General features: G+C 36.4%; 2 protein-coding genes across 6 annotated transcripts in view; one reads left to right on the plus strand and one right to left on the minus strand.

Moving 5' to 3' along the window:
* Positions 1-22,253, plus strand: part of PPM1E (protein phosphatase, Mg2+/Mn2+ dependent 1E) — a 160,366-nt gene that overhangs the window by 124,420 nt on the left and 13,693 nt on the right. Inside the window, exons 2-4 of the mRNA XM_079131379.1 lie at positions 11,478-11,596; positions 18,313-18,512; positions 21,833-22,021. Coding sequence (XP_078987505.1) covers positions 11,478-11,596; positions 18,313-18,512; positions 21,833-22,021 — 508 coding nt within the window. The remainder of the gene's footprint in view (positions 1-11,477; positions 11,597-18,312; positions 18,513-21,832; positions 22,022-22,253) is intronic.
* Positions 9,397-22,253, minus strand: part of TRIM37 (tripartite motif containing 37) — a 171,021-nt gene continuing 158,164 nt past the window's right edge. For all 5 annotated transcript variants that reach the window (XM_079131360.1, XM_079131359.1, XM_079131362.1 and 2 more), the window contains one exon: positions 9,397-9,678. In XM_079131360.1, the coding sequence (XP_078987486.1) occupies positions 9,558-9,678 (121 nt within the window). In that variant the 3' untranslated portion in view covers positions 9,397-9,557. The remainder of the gene's footprint in view (positions 9,679-22,253) is intronic.

Consider the following 22,253-nt stretch of genomic DNA (forward strand, 5'->3'; position numbering starts at 1 on the left):
CAAAGTTAATTGATGGAAACTTCCCACCTTCAGGAATTTTTATTACCTTAGTAATGCTGTGCCAAGACTGCTGAAACACAGCTGTGGGTGCTGTGCAGCCGCCCACATTGCCAGTGTCAGGAAGGATGTGCTTTTAAACCTCTAATTTATCTAATAATGTCTTTAGTGATTTGTGTAGGTTTGGCATTGTGATGAAAATGCTTCCTGGCTTGGCTTATAACAAGAATTCAGTTTGCACTCTTAAAATGTACATCGTTTTATTTTATTTTGCAATTTTTATTGGTTCTTTTAAGTTATACATGACAGGAGAATCCATTATGATATAATTATACAAGCTGGAATATATCTTATTCTAATTAGGACCCCATACATGATGTTGGGACTCGCTTAGGTATTTTCATATATGTACAGAAGAAAATTATGTTAGTTTCATTCTACAGTCTTGTTCATTGTTTTAATATGCATATAAAAGATACTTATGAGTCCACTTAGAACCAAACGTAAAAAACCTAAAAAAATCTATCAAGAAAGAGCTACTAATGGGCTGAGATTGTGGCTCAGGGTGGAGCACTTGCCTAGCATGTGTGAGGCACTGGGTTCAATCCTCAGGACCACATACAAAACTAAATAAAATAAAGCTATTAAAAAAAAGAGCTATCAAAATTATCATATAAAAAAATACCATCCTTTACAGCTAACAGAATTTATCCACCCATGGTATTTGAGAATACAAATTAAATGTTTTTGTGCCATAATAATTGATTTATCTCTTGTGGTTCCTGTTTTATAAAAAGATAACAATATACAGTGCTAAAAGAGAGCCAGTGTTCATAATAAATTCTAATCTGACTCCTTTTCTCTAATGGGAAATATTAATTGGACTGATGCCAGCCTGTAGAGATGGAATTATGAGCTACTGTAAATAAATGCTTATAAGAATTGGAAATAATACTCTTTCTTAACAAAGTTTCATAACCAGTGAGTAATAATATTATTTTATATTAAGTTAATGGTATAGGCATGTCTCTTTAAAAAAATTAATGTGGACTGGAGAAAAGGATTAATGGTGAATGCTTGCCTAGTGTGCATGAGGCCCTGGGTTTGATTTCCAGCACCACACACACACACACAAAACAAACAAACAAACAAATCTGAAGCATTCTTCCCTAATGGATTCACTGCAAAGATTGATTATGTTTATCAAAACAAATATACATTCAGGTTTTAAGACTACATATAGTGCAGGGGGCTGGGGATGTGGCTCAGTGATAGAGCACTTGCCTAGCATGTAGGGGTTCAGCCCCTAGCATCACACACACACACACACACACACAATACATGTGATGTAAAGGCAGATTATTCCTATATTACTTGCAGAAAGAATATAGTGTTTTCATTCTACTGAAGTATGTGAAAACGTGTTTGGATCTGAAGTGTGTTCTGTGCACATTTATTTTCAGTCAGCATCTTAGTATGTTACCCAGGCTGGTCTTGAACTCCTTGTCTTGAGATCCTTTTGTCTCAGTTTCCCAAGTAGCCAGGACTGCAGGTCTGTATCACCATGCCTGGCTAGTCTATACTTTCATCTGCCTTTGTCCCATCTTTGAAATTAAAAACCTTATTTGGCAACAGATCTCACCATTATGTATAATTACAATGCATCAACAAAAAGAGCAGGAAAAGAACCCTTATTTGGTAGAGAATTTTAGACCTGGAATAAACTTTATAGAGTTACTTTATTCCAATTGTTCTTTTTTTGTAGTGGGGATTGAACATAGGGTGCTCTGCCACTGAGTTACATTCCCAGCCCATTTATTTTATTTAAAGACAGGGTCCCACTAAGTTGTCCATGCCAGCCTTAAACCTGAGAATCCTCCTGCTTCAGGCTCCGGAGTTGCTGTGGTTTACAGGTGTGGGCTTCCACACCTGGCTTTATTCCAATTTCTTAATTTTCCAAAAATTTTAGGTCTGTCTCAGTATGTAACTATATGCGTTCAGGATTCAAAATTAGTAGTGATCCATAATTATTTATTTGATTATTATTATTTTTTTTGTAGTGTTGAGGCTCAAATCCAGGATTTATACTCATTAGGCAAGTGCTACTGAGCTACCCTCAGCCCTTTTTTAATCTTCATAGAAACATGGAGAAATCACTGTGTTTACAAGCTAATTTCTGAGTATCTGAGATATCTATGTATATATAATAGTCTTTTATATCTATGAGTGTCAAGGATCCTGATATAATAACTAACTCCAATAAGTAATATAGGAGAAGGAAATGCGAAGGATTCTCCTATGATTTGGTCCTAGTGTGAAACCTAAAGAAGCAATATTCATCTAAACTATAAGAAATGAGCATGTTCAGTACTAAAATTTTGCTTCTGTATGCCAACCCACCAATTCTGATTTATTTCAGTGCTGGGAATTGAACCTAGGGTTTCACACATGATAAGCACACATTCTACTGCGGAGCTATTCCACAGTCCTAATTCTGATAGTTATTTGGGTAATTCTCATAATGATTTAACATCTGTCTCTTTCTTAACTACTGCCCCAGATACTGAAACAAATTAATATAATTGTATAAACATTGACAAGTACTGAACTATTGACTGTCCTTAGGATGTGATTGTATTTTTATAATTCTAAATCTTTTACTAAACATGTTTTGGGCTTTAGCTAGTTTTTTTCTTTTTTGGGTGCTAGGGATCCAACTCAGGGCCCTTATACATTTTAAGCATGCATTCTACCACTGAACTATATGCCCAGCCCTTATTTTTTAAATAGAATTGAATTAGCAAGACCTACCTACCCCGAAAATATTTGGAGGATAAAGATAATGTTAGCCAACGTAAGCTTCAAGAAAGAACACTCAAATCATTCTTGAATCCTGGAATTGTGGTGTATGTGTGTCTGTCTGTCTGTCTGTCTGTCTGAAGAATATTTTTGTTGGGTTAAAGCCATGCCTTGTTTACTGAGTTTAGTTTATGATGATTTAATAGAGCCTAGATTTCTGCTTTATAGTATACAACATTGAGAAAATTAGTATAAACAAATTCAGTGTGCATTCATGTATGTATTAATAGAAGTAGCTTTAATAAACTGGAAAGTTCTATGTAGGTGTTTAAACTTATGGGACCTATAATGAATTTTCAACATTATTCAAAAGGTATGTATGTGTATAGTTTATATATGACTTAGAGACAGAATGGACAAGAATTTTAATTTTTATCTATGAACATGTAAAATCTGTACTTTGATGCCTAAGACAAACAAGAAAGTAACAAACTGATTTGTATGAAAACATACCCTTTTTTTTTCATAAGACGCAAATTGCTGGAGATAAGAAGTAGGAAAGCACTTCAAAATATCTATTGGTGTATATAAAAGGCAAAGCATTATTCTTGGACTGCATTTGAGAGTCCAAATAAAACCAATGTGATTTTAGCAGGGCACAGTGGCACATGACTGTAATCCCAGCGGGAGACTGAGGCAGTAGGATAGCAAGTTCAAAGCCAGCCTCAGCAACTATGAGGCACTAAACAACTCAGTGAGACCCTGTCTCTAAATAAAATACAAGATAGGGCTCAGTGATTGCATACCCCTGAGTTCAATCCCCAGTACACACATACACACACGCACATACACACACACACACCACACAAAATCAGTGTGATTTTAGAATATCCAGTCTAAAGGACACACTGCAAAAGTGAAAAAAATTTTAATTATACTAAATGAACATCAGTAATATTCGCAATACAATAACATCTGTAAGTCTAGTTTTCCCACTGCCCTGAGTTTTTGGCTCTCTTCTGACTTATCTTATGCTTATTACATTTGCCAAGCTTTAAAATCTCCAGTATAAGGATCTTTCAAGGATTTTTTAAAAAGTTATTAAAGAAAGCATTTTGCTATGTTAGTCATTCCTGGTTATTACCTTAAAGTGGCAAGCATTAATGATTAGCTTTTATTTGAGGTGTATCAAATATTCTTTGATGTTCCTATGCTTTAAAATATATTTGCAATTCTGATTTTTCAGAAATAATTTTCAACTCAGTGTCAAAACTATGAGAAGTTATTCTTGCTAACTAGCTTTTTGACACGTAGGAATAGCTGATGTGGGTGAAGTGTCTAGCTTGATGTTTTATATCTAGGTATTAGTCAGCTAGTCCTCCTCCCTATTTCACTGAAAATATTTTCATTCTGTCTGACAAAAAGTAAAAAATTACATTAACTGTGACTAAAAATGTACCGCAAATGACACATTAATGAGACTAATGGTTCTTGCCTTATCCACTGAAGTTTTCATATTTTTACCTTTGGTGAACCTATACCCAGATAGCTTAATTACACATAAGATCATTTTCTTTGGGATCTCTAGGGAACAAAGAATACAATAATTGTTTTCAGATCATTTATTAATATAAATTTAAAAACAAAAGAACCAATTAAATGTCCCAACTATACATTAAAAGTTCCCTTAGGAGAAATATTTGGGACATGTTTGTCAATCAGAGTAAAAGCATGACAAAAAGGTAAAGGTGAGTGAAGCCCACTAAGAACTTAGGTCTGTAAAGGAAAATTTTGACTCATCAAGAAAAAATTCAGTTAACAGCATAAAAAGAAAAATGGTTACACTGTAAATCATTTGGATTTTAAAAGAATTCCATCAGTTTGTTTCATAATTGTTATAAAAGTTTTTCCATCATAATTAAGATTCAGAATATATACTCACACCCACATCTGGAACAAGACCTAGCTAGCTTTATTTCATGCACCTTATTCTACTTCTACTTCCGTTTTAAAAAGTGCTAGTCACACACACACACACACACGTTACAATTCATGCATTGATTTCATTATTCACTAAAGATCATAACCTCTAGTTTAAAAAATACTGATGAGGCCAGGCACAGTGACATACACTTATAATCCCAGCTACTTGGGAGGCTGAGGCAGGAGGATCACAGGTTCAAGGCCAGTCTGGGCAACTTAGTGAGATACTGTCTCAAAAACTAAAAACAGAAAAAGGAAAAAAAAAAAAAAAAAAGAATTATGATTGATAATAGAGAATTTTCTATTTTTTTTCCTCTTGGGGACTTGGAATGTTAAATATTGCCATTTTATTGTTTCTGAACCACTAACTTCATTGGTTTCACCTAGACCTTGTTACAGAAAATTGTGCAAGCTCCAAAATGTTGTACACAGTCATCTTGTTCACAGACTACAACAGTCTGCCCTAGATTTTGTGCCCAAGTACTCCCACCTACAGTTCTTTAATTACATTTAGACCACAATGATTTACAACTCAAGTCTGTTCTTTCTTATTCAATGTAGTTCATGGTCCAACATTATAACCACATCCTTAAAAGATACTTAGTTCCCAGGTCTCTCCTTCACTTTATAGTGTTCCTTGTAAAATCCCCAATTCTGACACTAGACAGTTCTTTCTACCTACATATATGCCAACACAGGAACAGAGAAAAAGTCATACTATCAGAAAAACTGATTTATGTGGGGTGCAGTGGCACATGCCTGTAATCCCAGCTGCTCAGGAGGCTGAGGCAAGAGGATTGCAAGTTCAAAGCCAGCCTTGGCAAGGCCCTAAAAAAATTCAGTAGGTCCCTGTCTCTAAATAAAATACAAAAAGAGGCTGCGGATGTGGCTCATTGGTTAAGTGCCCCTCAGTTCAATCCCCAGTATGAAAAAAGAAAAGAAAAACTGATTTATTTAAAAATTGTTACAAACCTCAACAGTTTCTTAGCATAGATAGTCTACTGGTATGATTAGACTTTTCATGTCTACTTTCTCTTCATCTCTCCTCTTCCTTGTGCTTTCTAGAAACCTACCACTTGGTTGATGATCTTACCTAATGGTCCTCAAAGTATGGCTCCCAGACTGGCAGCATGAATAATACCTAGAAACTTGTTAGAAATAGAAATTCTCAGGTCCCATTGCCTACTGAGTCAATGTGGATAGGGCCCAGCAATCTGTGTTTAAACAAGCCCTGCAGATAATTCTGATGCATGAAAACATTTGAGAATGGATTCAGCCACATTCTTCATTGTTAAACTTCTTCTAGAATGTAAGTTCTAAGTGGGCAGGGTTTTTTTTTTGTTTTTTGTTTTTGGTTGTTGTTGTTCATATATATTCTGAGCAATAGAACAGTGCCTGCCACAAAGCAAGCCTCGGTATTTGTTGAAGCCAACATTAGATAGGAATACCCTTCTTTTCCTGCTGACAAATCTAGAAACCTTCCTGCATCTATATTGATTTTCATCCTTCTTTTTCCAGCTAAGGAAATGTGCCTCATTCTGTCAAAGGACAGTATTTTCATATTTGGATTAAATCTCATTCCTCCTTGCCTTCTCAAGAACTTTGCTCCTTTGGTCATTCCCTGTTTCCTGCATTATCTATCACTTTGTTGGTGGTGGGGGGGGCATTACTGGGGATTGAACCCAATGGTGCTTTTCCCCAGTCTTTTTACTTATTTATTTTATTTTGAAACAGTACCACTAAGTTGCACAGGCTGGTTTTGAACTTGGGATTCTCCTGCTCAGCCTCCTGAGGAGCTGGCATTACAGATGTGTGCCATCACACCTGACTCTATCAGTCTTCCTCTATTGGATCATTTAATTCCTGTGACAGACGCTACACTGTGCTAAAACAACAAGAGAATAACCTTTCCCTGTCTGCATGTTCCTTATCAGTTACTACCCCATATCTCATTCCCCCTCTCTGCCAAACCTCCTTGGGTCCTACCACAAATAAACTCATTCTAGTTTGATTTTCACCTCCACTATTCAATGGTTTTTGACAAAGCCAGTGGATCTGGGGGTAGGGGAGGGGCATGCTGGGGAGTGAACCCAGGGTTTTTTTGTTTGTTTGTTTGTTTGTTTTTTTAACAACTAGCTACCTACATTCTCAGCTCTTTTTACTTTGAGGCAGGATCTTACCAAGTTGTGAGGTTGGCCTTGAACTTGCAGTTCTCCTGCCTTAGCCTCCCAAAATGCTGAGATTATAGGCATGGACCAACACCTCCAGCTTAAGTCAGTTATTTTATAAAAAGAACCAGTGAGGGCTGAGGTTGTGGCTTAGTGGTAGAGCACTTGCCTAGCACGTGGGAGGCACTGGGTTCAATTCTCAGCACTGCGCATAAATAAAATAAAGGTTCATTGACAACTAAAAAATACTAAAAAAGAAAACACCAGTGAGCTAGGCATAGTGTCACAGGCCTATAATCCCAGTGACTTGGGATCTGGGGCATGAGTATCACAAGTTCAAGGCCAGCCTCAGCAACTTAGCAAGACCCTGCCTCAAAATAAAAAATAAAAGGGCTGGGGATGTGGCTAAGTTCCCCTTAGTTTAACTCCCAGTACCACCCTGCAAGTGTTCCATGTTTTCAGTATACCCACAGTTGTTCAGCTATCATTGCAGTCTGTTTTAGAAAATGTTCATCACTCCAGAAAAAAATCCCTACCCAGTAGAAGTAACTCCCCACCCTTGCTCTCCTCCACCTGCTGCCCACCAGTCCTAAGCTATTGCTACTGTTTCTTTAGATTTCTCTATTCTGGATTTCTCATATAAATAAATTCTACAATATATGGTCTTTATGACTACTTCTGTTACCAAGTTTCATCCGTATTTTAAAGACCATATAAGTGCTCATGGATGAATAATATTCTATTGCATGAATATACTGCATTTTATTTATCCAACATCAGTTGATGGACTGGTGCTTTTTTAAAAATGACTGGCTTGAGCCAGAGGTCGTGGTGCACTTGGTTGTTTCTGCTTTTCAGCTATTGTGAATAATGCGTTATGCACATTCATGCACATATTTTTGTATAAAGTATGCTTCTATTTCTCAAGTATGTATACTTTCTCCCCTCTAAGATCTCCCCAAGTCTAATCCCATGAAATTTCTGGGCCATATGGCATAATGTTTAAATTTTAAAGGAGCTGCATCATTTTATATTCACACTTAGGAATCTGTGAGTGTTCCAATTTCCCCACATAGTCACCAACACTTGTTATTACTTGTCCTTTTTCCCCTCCTCCCTTTTCTGGGGATCAGACCCAGAACTTGCATGTTAAGCAAGTGCTCTACCATTGAGCTATGCTCCCAGCCCTCATATTATGTATTTTGAGTTAATTTTGTAATATGGTGAAAGGAAAGGGTTCAAGGGTCCATTGCATGTGTATACCCAGTTTTTTCTTTCCCAGTTGAACTGTTTTGACATGAAGTTGATGATGATTTACATGTTATTAGATTCAGTATTGATCTTTTCACTTATGAATTGGACCTCTTAGCAGAACTGACAGTTGACTACTCCCTCCTTCACTCTACTCTGTTGGTTCGCCTTTTACTTATCTTGCTGTTTCTTTTCCGTCTTTATAGGTTCTTATCTTGTATCAGCTTTTATTTTTTAAATTAATTAATTTAGTTTTTTATTTTTATAACTGTATTTTGATTCATTGTACACAAATGAGGTACAATTTTTCATTTCTATGGTTGTACACAATGCAGATTCACACCATTCGTATAATCATACATGTACATAGGGGTAATGATGTCTGTCTCAGTTCACTGTCTTTCCTTCCCCCACATCCGCCCACCCCATTTCCTTCTACACAATCCAAAGTTCCTCCATTCTTCTCTTACTGCCCCCCCCCACCCCTTTTATGGGAAGGTTAGCCACTTATCTGAGAAAATATTTGGCCTTTGGTTTTGGTTTTTTGGGTTGGCTTATTTCACTTAGCATGATATTCTCTAACTCCATCCATTTACCAGCAAATGCCATAATTTTATTCTTCTTTGAAGCTGAGTAATATAAATATATATAACATTTTCTTTATCCATTCATCTGTTGAAGGGCACTTAGTTTGGTTCCATAGTTTAGTTATTGTGAATTAAGCAGCTATAAACATTGATGTGGCTGCTTTACTGTAGTGTGCTGATTTTAAGTCCTTTGGACATAAATGGAGGAGTGGGATAGCTGGGTCAAATGGTGGGTCCATTCCAAGTTTTCTGAGGAATCTCCACACTGCTTTCCAGAGTGGCTACTCTAATGTGCAACTCCACCAGCAACGTATGATGTGCCTTTTTCCCCACAGCCATGCCAACACTTATTATTGCTTGTGTTCTTGATAATGGCCATTCTAATTGAAGTTAGATGAAATCTTGGGGTGGTTTGGATTTGCATTTCTTTAATTACTAGAGATGATGAGCACTTTTTCATAAATCTGTTGATTGCTTGTAGATCTTCTGTGAAGTGTCTGCCCAATTTCTTAGCCCATTTATTGATTGGGTTCTATTTTTGGTGTCTATCGAGTTTTTAAATGTTGGGTTTTCAATTATTTTAGCTGTGTAACAATTATCACAAAACTTAGTGGCATGAAGCAATCATTTATGATATGACAGTTTCTTCAAGTCAGGAGTTACAGACTGGGAAAAGCCTACTCTGTTCCATGATGTTTGAAACCTCAGCTGAAAGACTCAGGCTGAGGACTGGTATTACTTGAAGCGCTTACTTGTCAAGCTGCTGAGATGACTAGAGCTGAGGGGCCCTCAGTTCATATCCATCATATCCACACAAGTCTGTGCATGTGGTTTCTCCATGTATGCTGGTTTGGACTTCCTCAGCATGGTGACTGGGTTCCAAGAGCAAGCATCTAGAGGGAGAGAGAGGAAGAAAGGAAACCTGGGGCCATGTGGCCTTTTTGACCAAACTTCAGAAGTCACAAATCATCATTTTTGCCATATTTTAAAATCAAAGTAGTCATAAAGTCTTACCTACACATAAAGGAGGGAAACAGATTCTACCTCTTTGTGGGAAATGTCAAGGTTCTGTAATAACCTAGGTAAGGCCTAGGTGTAGGTAGAGATTTTTGGGGTATGATTTCTTCATTACAGCTCCCTGACTTTTCATTTCATCTGAAAACTATTAACTAAATCGCCCCCTATCACCCATCATACAATGGTGAGGCATAGGATAATCTTCCCATTCCAAAAGGAGGAAACGAGGAGGCACGTAGAAGCCGCTGATCCAAAACAGTTGTCTTTTTACATTTTCCCTGTGATCCATTCTGTTCCCACGACTTTAAATACCATTCATATGTTTGTGACTTTCAAACATCCCAACATTTCTGAACACCATATTAGAATATCCAATTAACCATTTTATACCTTTACTAAATCATCTCAGATATTTTCAAATACACATGTTAAAAATGAAGTCTTGCTATCTACTTTACCCCACTTCCTCCATAAAACTGGTGTTTTCCTGGTTTCCTCTCTTTGTAGATGATCCTACCATTCACTTAGTTGCTCAGATCAAAATCCAGTTCTTAAGTTTTAATTCTTTTCTCTCTCCCTCTTTCCTCTTACATCTAATAATCAGCAAGTTCTATGTTATCTTTCCTTTCTCATCTAGAATATGTGTGTCCTTTTCAATCACACTTTATTCATTCTTGTTCCCTTCTAATTTCCTTTGGCACAGCAATTAAAGTAATGTTTTAATTCATGTCTGACTAAGGCATTCTCTTGCCCAATATCTGTGAATTCTCACTACCCTTTGAGTAAAATCCAAATCCTATACCACCATCTAGAGGGTCCAAATAGCTAGCCTTTGCCTGGCCCTTTGACTTTATTCTCTGCTTTGGCTCTCACCCACCATGCTTCATCTCTGAGTTTCTTTCAGTTCCTTGAATATACCAAGGTTTCATTAAGGTCTATACACATACTGTTCCCTCTGCCTGAAGTGTTTTCTCCTGACTTACCTCTCCCACATAACTGAATCTCCATCTTTTAAAGGAACAGCATTCCTGACCATCCTGATTAAGTAGGTACTAACCCTCTACTATTCTGTCACTGTATTGTTTGTTTCCTTTATAAAACTTTTTCTGCATTTTTTTTATTTATTTATTTTTTGTGGTGCTGGGGATCGAACCCAGGGCCTTGTGCATCAAGGCAAGCACTCTACCAACTGAACTATCTCACCAGCCCCATTTTCCGCATTTTAGTTGCATCCTATTTGTTTGCTTCTTTATCACATCTCCTTAGCTGGAGTGTAAACCCTAGTAGGTCAGGTGCCATCTCTGTTTCACCAATACAAATGCCTAGTAGAGTGTTTGCCACATAATATATCCTCAATAAATATTTGTAAAGACTGAGTGTGGTGATTTAACACATATAATCTCAGCTACTTGGGAGACTGAGGCAGTAGGATTGCAAATTCAAACCAAGCCTGGGCAACTTGGTGAGACCCTATCTCAAAATGAAAAATAAAAAGAGCTGTGGTTATAGCTCAGTGGTAGAGTGTCCTTGGATTCAATCCCCAATACCACAAAAATAAATATTTGAATATTGTTTAAAGGTATAATTTTGAGGTGTTATTACGAATGTAATTATTAATGTTAAATGTATTATTTCCTAATTTTTACTGAAAATAGCCTTTATTTTTCTCTTTCAGTAATTGCCCTTCATTTTTGGCTGCTGCTTTAGCCAGAGCCACATCAGATGAAGTGCTTCAGAGTGATCTTTCTGCACATTATATTCCAAAGGAAACGGATGGCACAGAAGGGAGTGTGGGTGAGCACCTTTCTATATTTTTGTTTAAAAATCCTAAAATCGTCTCCTGTTTAGTGGTCTACAGAATATATGTGCAAAATACCAAATCTAATTACATTTACCCACTAGTTGATTATGTAGTAGGGAAAAGCAAAAATGTTTTTTATCAAATAAATCAATAAAAAGAGGAAGGAAGGGAGAAAATACAAATGTATTTTGAAAAGGTAGTATATGGAAGGTAACTAACAACAGGAGAGTGTCATAAAAATATCTAGATCAAAGGAAAAAGTGGTGAGGAATAAGAATACACAACAAAGAAGTGGGTGAGATGAGAGTTTGAACAAAACCTATTTAAAATTTTTAGCTTAACTTTAACAATATAAGTAAAAAAATCAGATAGAAAAATTTAAGAAATCAATTGTAACAAACATCTCATTAATTATACTTTGTATCAGTAAATAAAGGTCTTAATGACAGGTATGTAATATGTGGTTTAATTGCATGGGTGATTAATAATCTTTTTTTCCAGGAAAAGTATTAGGCTCAATTTCTTAATGTATATTCTTTAATGTATTAGGCCTATACATATTTGACAGAATTGAAAGAAGATTTTTGGAACACCACCCCTTGACCCCCGCTGCTGCCGCCACCTTTTTGGTTGGGGATTGAACCCAGGGCCTCTCCCATGCTAAGCATGTGCTCTACTACTGAGCTTTATCTCCAGTCCACAAACCAAAAATTTTAAGGAATTTTACTAGTTCATGCTATTTGTTCTATTTTAAGCATTTGCTTATAAGGTAAATAAGGAATGAAGCATATTATTAATTTGAATTGAAATAGCTAGATTCCAGAGAATGTGAGGCAGATATAAAAATAAACATTCCTGTTCTTCCTTTATCTTTCTAGATTGTTTTTGACAGCAAGCTGTCAAGGAAGGAATTACTCTGCTTGTTTTTACTGAGAGTAATTGATTCATCTGGAACCAAACTGTTCCAGAGTCAAGTAGGATAGAATTCCTTCTACAAAGCATTGGTCTTTCCTCCCATACTGATGTATAAAGCTACCAAGCCTTGTAATGAAAAGATGAAAGATTAAATTCTGCTTCACTGAAGCCAGGGTGATGGCTGACTCAGCTCCAGCTCAGTACAGTGACATTAACGACTGATGAATAATTTACAGCTGTGAGGGGGTGGACTGCTACTTTGTACGATTTTTACTTTTTCACACCCCCTTTTATTTTATTTTTCCATTTCATGTGGCAATTATTTATGTACTGATACACCATTCCCTGCAGAAGAACATTTAATGTAGCAAGACTGAAGTCATGCTCTGCATGCCTACTTTGGAAGAAATTTCTGAACCTCAGAAGGGTTTTTCTTTTGGTAGATATTATTGATTTCTGATTTTGTATTTTTCCAAGATATTACTCAGTAATGTCTTCATCTATTGCTATGATTCAGACTGTACTATAATTCTAAACTATTGGCAAATCCTTAATGGGTTTAATTAAAATTACTCAGTGTGAACTGCACTAAGGAGAATCCATCACTACAGGGAATATTGTGATAATTTATACATCAGAGTGGGAAATGAGCATAACAAATAAGGCCTACTCACTAGTTTAAAGGTACTGAAGGTCCCCAATGAAGTGCCAGTTTGTTCCTCTTCTTGGTTGTTTCCATAATGAATTTCTTAAAAATCCTTAACTTAAAATTCTTTTCATATCAATGTCATTCCTAACAGAATGTCTGCTAAGTAATCTTGCATATCTGACTTGATACATATTTTATTCAGTAGATGTAACTCCTGTCCAGACCACCTGAAACTAATTTAAAATATTCCACTGAAAATTATCACTAATATGAAGGGATTTAAAAGAATTATGATGTTAGCATAAATATACATGAAAACCTAAATATTTTTTGGAAAAATATAAATTAACAAAGCTTATTTAAGATGAAAAAGATTGAGACAACTGTCAAGGACAAAATCACAAGGATTGACTCAGTGAATGTTTTTGAATGACCCAAGAGGAAGTTACAGTGCTTTTAAAAATGAACGTTTTAATTACACAAAGAAAAATTTGCATAGCGTAACACAATACCTAAACCTGCCTTAGACAAAAGTAGAAGAGGAAATGAGTAATCCACATAAATAAATCTAATATTGGCCATTAACTAATTCAGTGGATATTATTGAGAGCCTACCATATGTCCCGCATGATAGGACAGAATTTGGCTCAAACCAAAATGTATGATTATGTTAATGTATACTCAGGAATCTTTTGGTTGTTTAGTGGCCAGAAACACAACTCAAATTAGCTTTAGCAAAGCAGAATTTTTTGGCTACCCTCCACGGGAAGGACTACACAGTAACCTTCAGATAATGTCAACAGAAGCTGCTATTTCTGCAGCTCTAAGCTGTCCTGTCTTTCATTTTGATTTTATTTTCAGGCTCCATGTGGTAGCAAGATGACTGATGGGAGCACCATTTGCCCAAGCTGAAGTTGAGCAGAAGAACAAGAGTAACTTTTCTCAGTTGCTCTTACTTACATAAATCACAGAATTTGCTCTGACTGCCCCAACTTGGATAGTTATCCATTCCTGCTCACTGAGGCTAGAAGAAAATGATTCTGTAGTTGGTTAGACTTGCATCACCTTTTATCATAGGATGCCCATAGACTGAGATAGGGAAGGAAAAGGAGTAACATTTGCTATCTATTAAGTAATATCTATTAAGTAATTAGAGCAAGTTCTGACTCAAAATATCAAGTAGATAAAATAATTAGAAATAAACTCATGGGAAATATTAAGCTGGGCAAGGTGGCACATGCCTGTAATTCCAGGTACTCAGGAAGCTGAGGCAGGAGGATGTAGAGTTCAAGGATATTTTGGGCAACATAGACGCTGTCTCAAAAATTAAAAATATTAATATGAATATTTGGGCTTGGGATTGTGGTTCAGTGTTAGAACGCTTGCCTAGCATGCACAAGACCCTGGGCTTGATCCCCACAACCACTCACACAAAGAAATAGAAAGAAACTGTGTCAAAACTGAGCAACATGGCTGGGCATGGTGGCACATGCCTATAATCCCATCAAGAGGACTGCAAGTTCTAAGGCCAGCATCTGCAATTTAGCAGGGCCCTAAGCAATTTAGACCCTGCCTCAAATAAAAAGGGCTGGGGATGTGGCTCAGTGGTTAAGTACCCCTGAGGTTAATTCCAGGAGTTGGGGGGAATCAACAAAAAAAACAAACAAACAAAAAACCCTGAGCAACATAAAGAAGATTTAAATTAATGAATAAGGAACTGGGTGGGTAGCACACACTTATAATCCCAATGACTCAGGAGGCTGAGTCAGGAGGATCACAAATTCAAAGCCAGCTTTAACAACTTAGTGGAGGCCCCAAGCAACTTAGTGAGACTAAGGGCTGGGGATGTGGCTCAGTGATTAAGCACTCTGGGTTCAATCCCCAGTACCAAAAAAAGAAAAAAAAAAATAATTCAATTAATTTATTCCTGAATAAGACTCAATATGAAAAATATTTCAATTTTATCCAAGTTAGTCTATAAATACAATGTTATCCCAAACACAGTGGTAACAGGTTTTTCTGCCCAAACTTGGCAAAATGATTAAGTAGTTACTTGGGGGGTAGGGGTTAAACTAAGTTACATCTTTCAAAACTAAAAGTAATAATAGGAAAACAAGTCTTCCTGATATTAAAACATATTTTAAAGTTATTTATACTATTATAGTAGAAGTAGATGGAGAGATGAGTAAGCAGAATAGAAAATCAATCATGTAATATTATATAATATTTTATATAACAGTTTACATCTTCATTTATTCAAGAAACATCTAATAAGAACTTGCTGTGTAGATAACTGTATTATGGCTCATCAAGGATAAAAGAGCCTGACCTGAGATTAAGAATGATTTTACGTGGGCTGGGAGTCTATAGCACTTGCCTAGTAGCATCTGCAAGGCCCTGGGTTTGATTCCCCAGCACCACAGAAAACAATAACAAAAAAACGAAACCAGAATGATTTTACCTGTGTTTGTGAAATGTTCTGAAGATACCGAATGTAGTGAATACTTAATGTTATCTATTGTTACAAAATATGGTTAAAAGTTATAACATTGTGAACAAAGTGATGGAAACATAAGGAAATGAGCAAACGGGAAAGGGAGTAAAGACAGCTAGCTCTAGTGATTACTAAATATTGCAGTAAACTGGTATTGCTTTCCCTAACCAATTTAACCTCTCTATCAGTTCTACCCAGCAGACAGTCCAATGATGTAAATGTTCCCTATTTGTATTGTTCAGTGTGGTAACTACTGGCCACATGTAGCTATTTAGCAATATAGCTAATGTAACCAAAAACCTGAATTTTTTTTTTTAAGTTGGTGATGGAACTTTATTTATTTATTTATTTATTATTTATTTATTTATATGTGGTGCTGAGAATCAAACCAGAGCCTTGCACAAGCTAGGCAAGCACCCTGTCACTGAGCCACAGCCCCAGCCCAAAAAAACCTGAATTTTAAGTTGTATTTAATTTTAATTTAAATAGACATATATAACTACTGGCTATCTGACTAGACAGTGTACATCTATATAATAAGTACAAACCAAAGAATGATAAGATGGTTTTTACTATTTGAGAATTGTCCTAATTGTTAGTATCAGTTATTTGTTTTACCTCACCCCACTTACACTCAAACTTGCTGAATTCATTTATTCTGTAATATTCTGTTGTGATTGAGTCAAATAAGGACATACCCTCTTCAGGGTCTGCACTGGGGACCTGTCCTGCTGCCGAGACCAGGTGGGTTACAGTGATACAAGTAGGTCATTGCTGGATGAAAGAAATATTCTTTAGGACAGGGGATGTATCTCAGTGGTGGAGCACTTGCCTAGCATTGTGAGGCTCTGGATTTGATCCTCAGCACTGTAAAAACAAAAATTAAAAAAGAAGAAATAGTCTCTGGCTGGTGCTTAAGACAACAACAACTAAACGAGTCACTCCAAACTATCAAAATATTGGGCCGTTTATTGACTTCAGTTTCCTTCATGTACCTACCTCCTCAGTCTGCATTTGCTCTTTGAACTTAATTTCTTCTTCAGTTGTACCCTTGATTTTCAGTTATATAAAATTGTTAAGGTGGACAATGCCACAAGACAGGATTTTGCTACCCTGTACACTTTGTTCATAATGAAAAAAAAGAATAGACATGAGATTGGCTTTCGGAATATAATTAATTAAAAAAGAGTTTTGCCTAAGAAAACAGGCAAATGTAGTCAGAGGTTAAGGCGAGAGCAAGACTAGAACTAAAAAACAGGAGTCGGAGTTCCCAGGCTGTTTAGGAACATATAGTTTTTTCCTTTGGAATTTGTGCTCTAGATTGTTGAAGGCATCTGGAGTCATTGCCCATCTGGCACACATTTTTTCAGGCTGTCAAGCTATATCTGATTTAGTAAAGTAAAACAATTTAAAAAAATTTTTTTTAACCTGAGATATAGGAGAACTTTCTAAAATACTGACCTGAGAAAACCTAATTGCAGTTTCCAATAGCTGCAACTTGAGTGGAGGGGTAAATCATGTGATATGATCTCTTTAGTACACCACACAGTGTGGTTAAAAGGTTTACACATTCGTCTACTGAGGAATACAAGTCATTCTCAGAAGTCAGCTAGTGTATACCTAGGTATGGTGGCATACACATGTATGTATGCTGAGGCAGGAGGATTCCAAGTTCAAGACCAGTCTGAGATCCTGTCTCAAAATTTAAAAAAGCAAAAAAAAAAAAAAAAAAAAAAAAAAAAAGAACCGGGGATGTAGCTCAGAGGTATAGTGCCTTTGGGTTCATCCCCTAGCACTACAATCAATCAATCTAAATAAATTTATCTAGCCTATGCTGGGGCAAGTAGTGGTGAGTTAGGGTAAAATAGTATACTGAGGGTGAAGAATTCTGTTAGTATTGCTCTTCAGATTGCTATCTCCCTTTTTATATCCAGGTTCACACACATAGACAGAATATAAGTAACTTTTTTTTCCTTTCGGAAATATAAAACTTTTAACTCATTAGTTAGCCTGTTGACAAAATAATTTAAACTACTGCCCAAACCCTAATAAACATATCAAATAACAAAAAATATGTAATTCAGTTCCAAATGATAATCATTTATAGGGGAAATTTAGGGGACTGTACATCAGGGAAGAAGTCTAGAAGAGAGGGACAAAGACAAATTGATACGCAAGGTGAACTCTTCCCATTCTCTAGTTTATAAGCTGTTTGCATAAGCCTTTCTCATTCCAGCTAGCTGGATAAACAGTGTTCATACTACAGTCATCTTCTAAGCCTAGGAGGCTTGGCTCTCCAGGTCATAATCATAGCAGTCAACCAAAAGGGAACAGGTGCTGTGAACTAGAGAGCAGTAGCCAGGGTATTTCCCCAGGCTGGGAGAAATCAAGTTCAGGAATGGGTCCTGCCTTGGCTGGAGATTTTCTCCTCAGGACATAAGAATATTTTAGTGGCAGCACTGGCTGATGATTTTCTATTAGACAGGCTGTCATTTTCTCTTTTCAGAAGCAGCATTTCATTTTTCTTGAGAAGGAAGAATTTCTTCTATTAAGAAGCTTGACTAAGGTGACCTACTTCTGTCCTTACCAAGCAGGCAAGTGAAAAGCAGTTTTACAAGACTCTTTATTGGGGGTTTCTGTTTCTTTCACAGAGATTGAGACAGTGAAATTGGCCCGTTCTGTCTTCAGCAAACTACATGAGATTTGCTGCAGCTGGGTGAAAGACTTCCCTCTCCGCAGGAGACCCCAGCTTTATTATGAAACATCAATCCATGCCATCAAAAACATGCGCAGGAAAATGGAGGACAAACATGTCTGCATTCCTGATTTTAATATGCTCTTCAACCTAGAGGTAAAGGGCACTTCTGGAGAGTCAATGAGTTTTAAAAAACAAAACAAACACCTTGGTGGTCCTGTTAGAAAAGAGGAATTAATTTATTTCTAGTAGTATCTCTTATAGGTTAGAGTCAGAAAAACTGCACAATGGCACAAATTTGTTTTCGTTAGACAACAGAAAAAGAACTATTTGTTATTTTAAGTTCAAATCATTCCCAAAATTGGGACCACTGCTGTTTTGAATAGGTTCACATGGTTCAAAATTGGTAAAACAAAAATCTCTCATCTTCCAGTTCCCTTCCATGAAGGCAAGGATAGTTACAGTTTTTTTTTTTTTTTTAATTTTGTTTTTTTTTTTTTGTAGTTGTAGATGGACAGACTGCCTTTATTTTGTTTGTTTATTTTTATGTAGTGCTGAGGATCGAACCCAGTGCCTCACACATGCTAGGTAAGCGCTCTACCAGTGAGCTACAGCCCCAGCCCCCAGTTTCTTGTGTAAGCTTCTAGAGCTGTTCTATAAACATACAAGTACAAAAGAAAATTGTTATGTCTTAATAAAGCTGTTTTTTTAAGGAAAATATTTCTATAGTATAATCAAATAGTATTAAATTCCCACAACACTATGTTACTAAAGGCAACACAAAGAGTAAATTTAAGGCTGAGACATTTTTGATTTTGTGTGATTTTTTTTTTTTTTTTTTAATCTTGGTCTCTGAGATGGGAAAGTAGTTGGAATTACATTTCATGAATCTCTGTGACTGACAAATTAGATCCATATGAGCCTTGTCAGCTTAATAACCATTTTCTTGATTCCTTCTTCTTCTTTTTCTATTAAATGTATTATGTTAATGCAAACAGAGGTAGGTTTGTTTCTTTGACTGTCACTTGCCTCTTCTCTTCATTAAAGTCCATAACTTAAAAATTACAATGTAGTGATTTATACAAAGGACAATATTTTCTTCCTTCAAAGCAGTGGAATTTAACTTTTAGTGACTGTCTATTCAACAGTGAGGGTTGATTGGTAATTGGTGCTTATGAAGATATTAGCTTATAGCTCTGTTTTCAGTACATGCAAATCTAACCCAAAGGCCAAGTGATAAAACATTACACCTACTTAAAGATTATATTCAGATTTGGGGGCCATACTGCTGGTTTTCCACTTAGTTGGTTTTTATTTTCCCTCTAAATTTAAAAATAAGCCCAAAAGCCTAACTCAAAAAGGAACATACTATTAATCGTGAAACAAGCTTTGGGAACAATTTGGTAACAAATATTTAGGATTTTATGACTTTTCACACCTTTTGATTAGATAAATTCACTTTTAATTATAAGGAAATAGAAATGCAGAAGAGCCTTATGTTTATATTTTGCTTGACGTATTATTTTTTGTGGTCCTGGGGATATCACATGCGAGGCAAGTACTCTGCCACTGAGCTGCATCCCTAGTTCTTGTCTGATATGTTAATAATAATAAACTGGAAGTGACCTAAATCATTCAAGGAAATGATAATGATGATGCTCGTAAGATATATAAGTGACAAAAAGTACATAAAATTTTATGTACACTATGATCCTAATTTTATTTTTTTAAAAATATATGTATAGGGGGCTGGGGATACAACTCAGTTGGTAGTGTGCTTGCCTAGCATGTACAAGGCCGTGGGTTCAATCCTCAGTACCACCATTAAAAAAGAAAAAAGAATTTAGAAAACGTGGTGTATATATAGAAGAAAGATGGTAATCTTTGCATGGTAGGATTACAGGTGATAGGTTCTTCATACTTCTTTATGTTCATAAATTATCATATTTTATTATAATAGGGAAAATGTCAATAAATGTTGTTTTCTAAAAAATGTACACTACTTTTTAAAGAAATTCACATGGCTCCCTTTTCTTTCTTCCAGTGCTATAGAGTTGTCTAGAAATGAGAACTGCTTTACACATAGAAATTCTACACATAATGATTATTTCTAGACAATTGTTTAGTCAGTCTTCAGTGATGTTCTATATGGTATTGTTTAAATTGCAAAATGGTCTAGTCATAATGTGTTTTAGACATAGATTTAATATCTGGGTGTTATCATTGCTTTATGGACCTTCATATTTGGTACTTTTATTAAAAGGAACTTTTTCAAAGCACAGATATACCTCTTGTTTTAATATTTCTTTCAAACCCCCATGAGAATAGCAACTTATCTCTACCCAACATAAGAAAACAAGTGGGAAAATTATGATTTGCTTAAAAAATCAATGACAGAACCTGAATTTCTGTAAGATTCCTGAAGCCAAAGGAAAGAGAAATGAATGGACTTGCAAATAAAAATCATTACTTATTGTTATCTAAAGGGGAGCTCAGGACTCAGTGAGGTGTGAATGAGTCATAGATCCCCTAAGTCAGATAGATCTGAGATTTAAACACTTGAGTTGAAGATGAATAAGCAAACTACTTAGTGGTCAAAAGGTAAATCTATGATTAGGCTTCCTTTGTGAAGACAAAACAAAAGGTTAGAAGAGCCTCCCCTGTCAGTTGACATTTGTGAGAAAACTTGAAACTCCATCTTAGACTTGAGGCAAGGCAAAGTTGTCAGCCACACAGGGCATTTGGGCATCTGATGTGGTTCAAGTTTGGTTAACTAATTTAGAGGTTCTGTGCTACTTATGAAAACTCGTTCTGACCATGAATGATTTATAAAGGAAACATTATATTTAGAACTATGCATATGTTTTTACATCTCTGTGTATTTTAAACAACCTGAACATAATTGGCTTTGTGCTGGAAGGCCAATTATTTCCTATTGTTTTCTGACATTTTGAAAAAAGTACTCAATTCCTCCTCATACCCTCTTTTCCACCCCTCACCAACTTGTAACAGCAGTTTTGAAGTAACGTATGTGGGTGGTTTCCATGGTACAAGACAACAACTTTCACAGAGAGGGCACTTCAGCCTGAGCTAATTGGGCATGATGTGTTCCAGTGCTCAGTGTATAAACACAGATGCCCTAATTTTGCAGGTATTTCAGCAGTTGATCAGGCATGTTAAGAAAAGGGAAACATTAAGTCTCATTACCTGAATGACAAATGCCATAGAGGAGGAGGATGGGCAACAATGTTTCCTGGGGATTGGCTCATTTGTTTGTTTTTCAATATTTTTAGTGGTAGATGGATACAATACCTTTATTTTGCTTATTGAGTTTTATGTGGTTCTGGGATCAAACTCAGTGCCTCACATGTGCTAGGGAGGTGCTCTACCACTGAGCTACAACCCCAGCCCCGGGATTGGTTCATTTGAATCATATTGTCCCCAATTCTTTAACTGTTCTGTGTTTCTATTGACAGGACCAGGAAGAACAAGCTTACTTTGCAGTGTTTGATGGCCATGGGGGAGTAGATGCTGCCATTTATGCTTCCATTCACCTACATGTTAACTTAGTTCGCCAAGAGGTATTTCCCCATGATCCTGCTGAGGCTCTGTGCCGGGCCTTCCGGGTCACTGATGAGCGGTTTGTGCAGAAGGCAGCTAGGGAGGTATGCCACTTTCTTATGAATTCCAGCTATGCATGTCCTAGCTGAACTCAACTTGTTCTATTTGGTTAAAGGGCTATTTTGGACTTTTCTCTTTCTGGGCAGACACTATCCAAATTCTATCTTCTTGACCCGTGCTACTGGATTCACATGTTCTGAATCTAATTCCCTCTTCAGGAATAGTTTTAGTAGGGTACAATGACATACCCTATAGAAACAGTCAAGCTATAATTTT

The sequence above is a fragment of the Sciurus vulgaris genome (assembly GCF_902686455.1).
Source record: "Sciurus vulgaris genome assembly, chromosome: 3".
In the NCBI taxonomy this organism is placed as follows: Eukaryota; Metazoa; Chordata; class Mammalia; order Rodentia; family Sciuridae; genus Sciurus; species Sciurus vulgaris.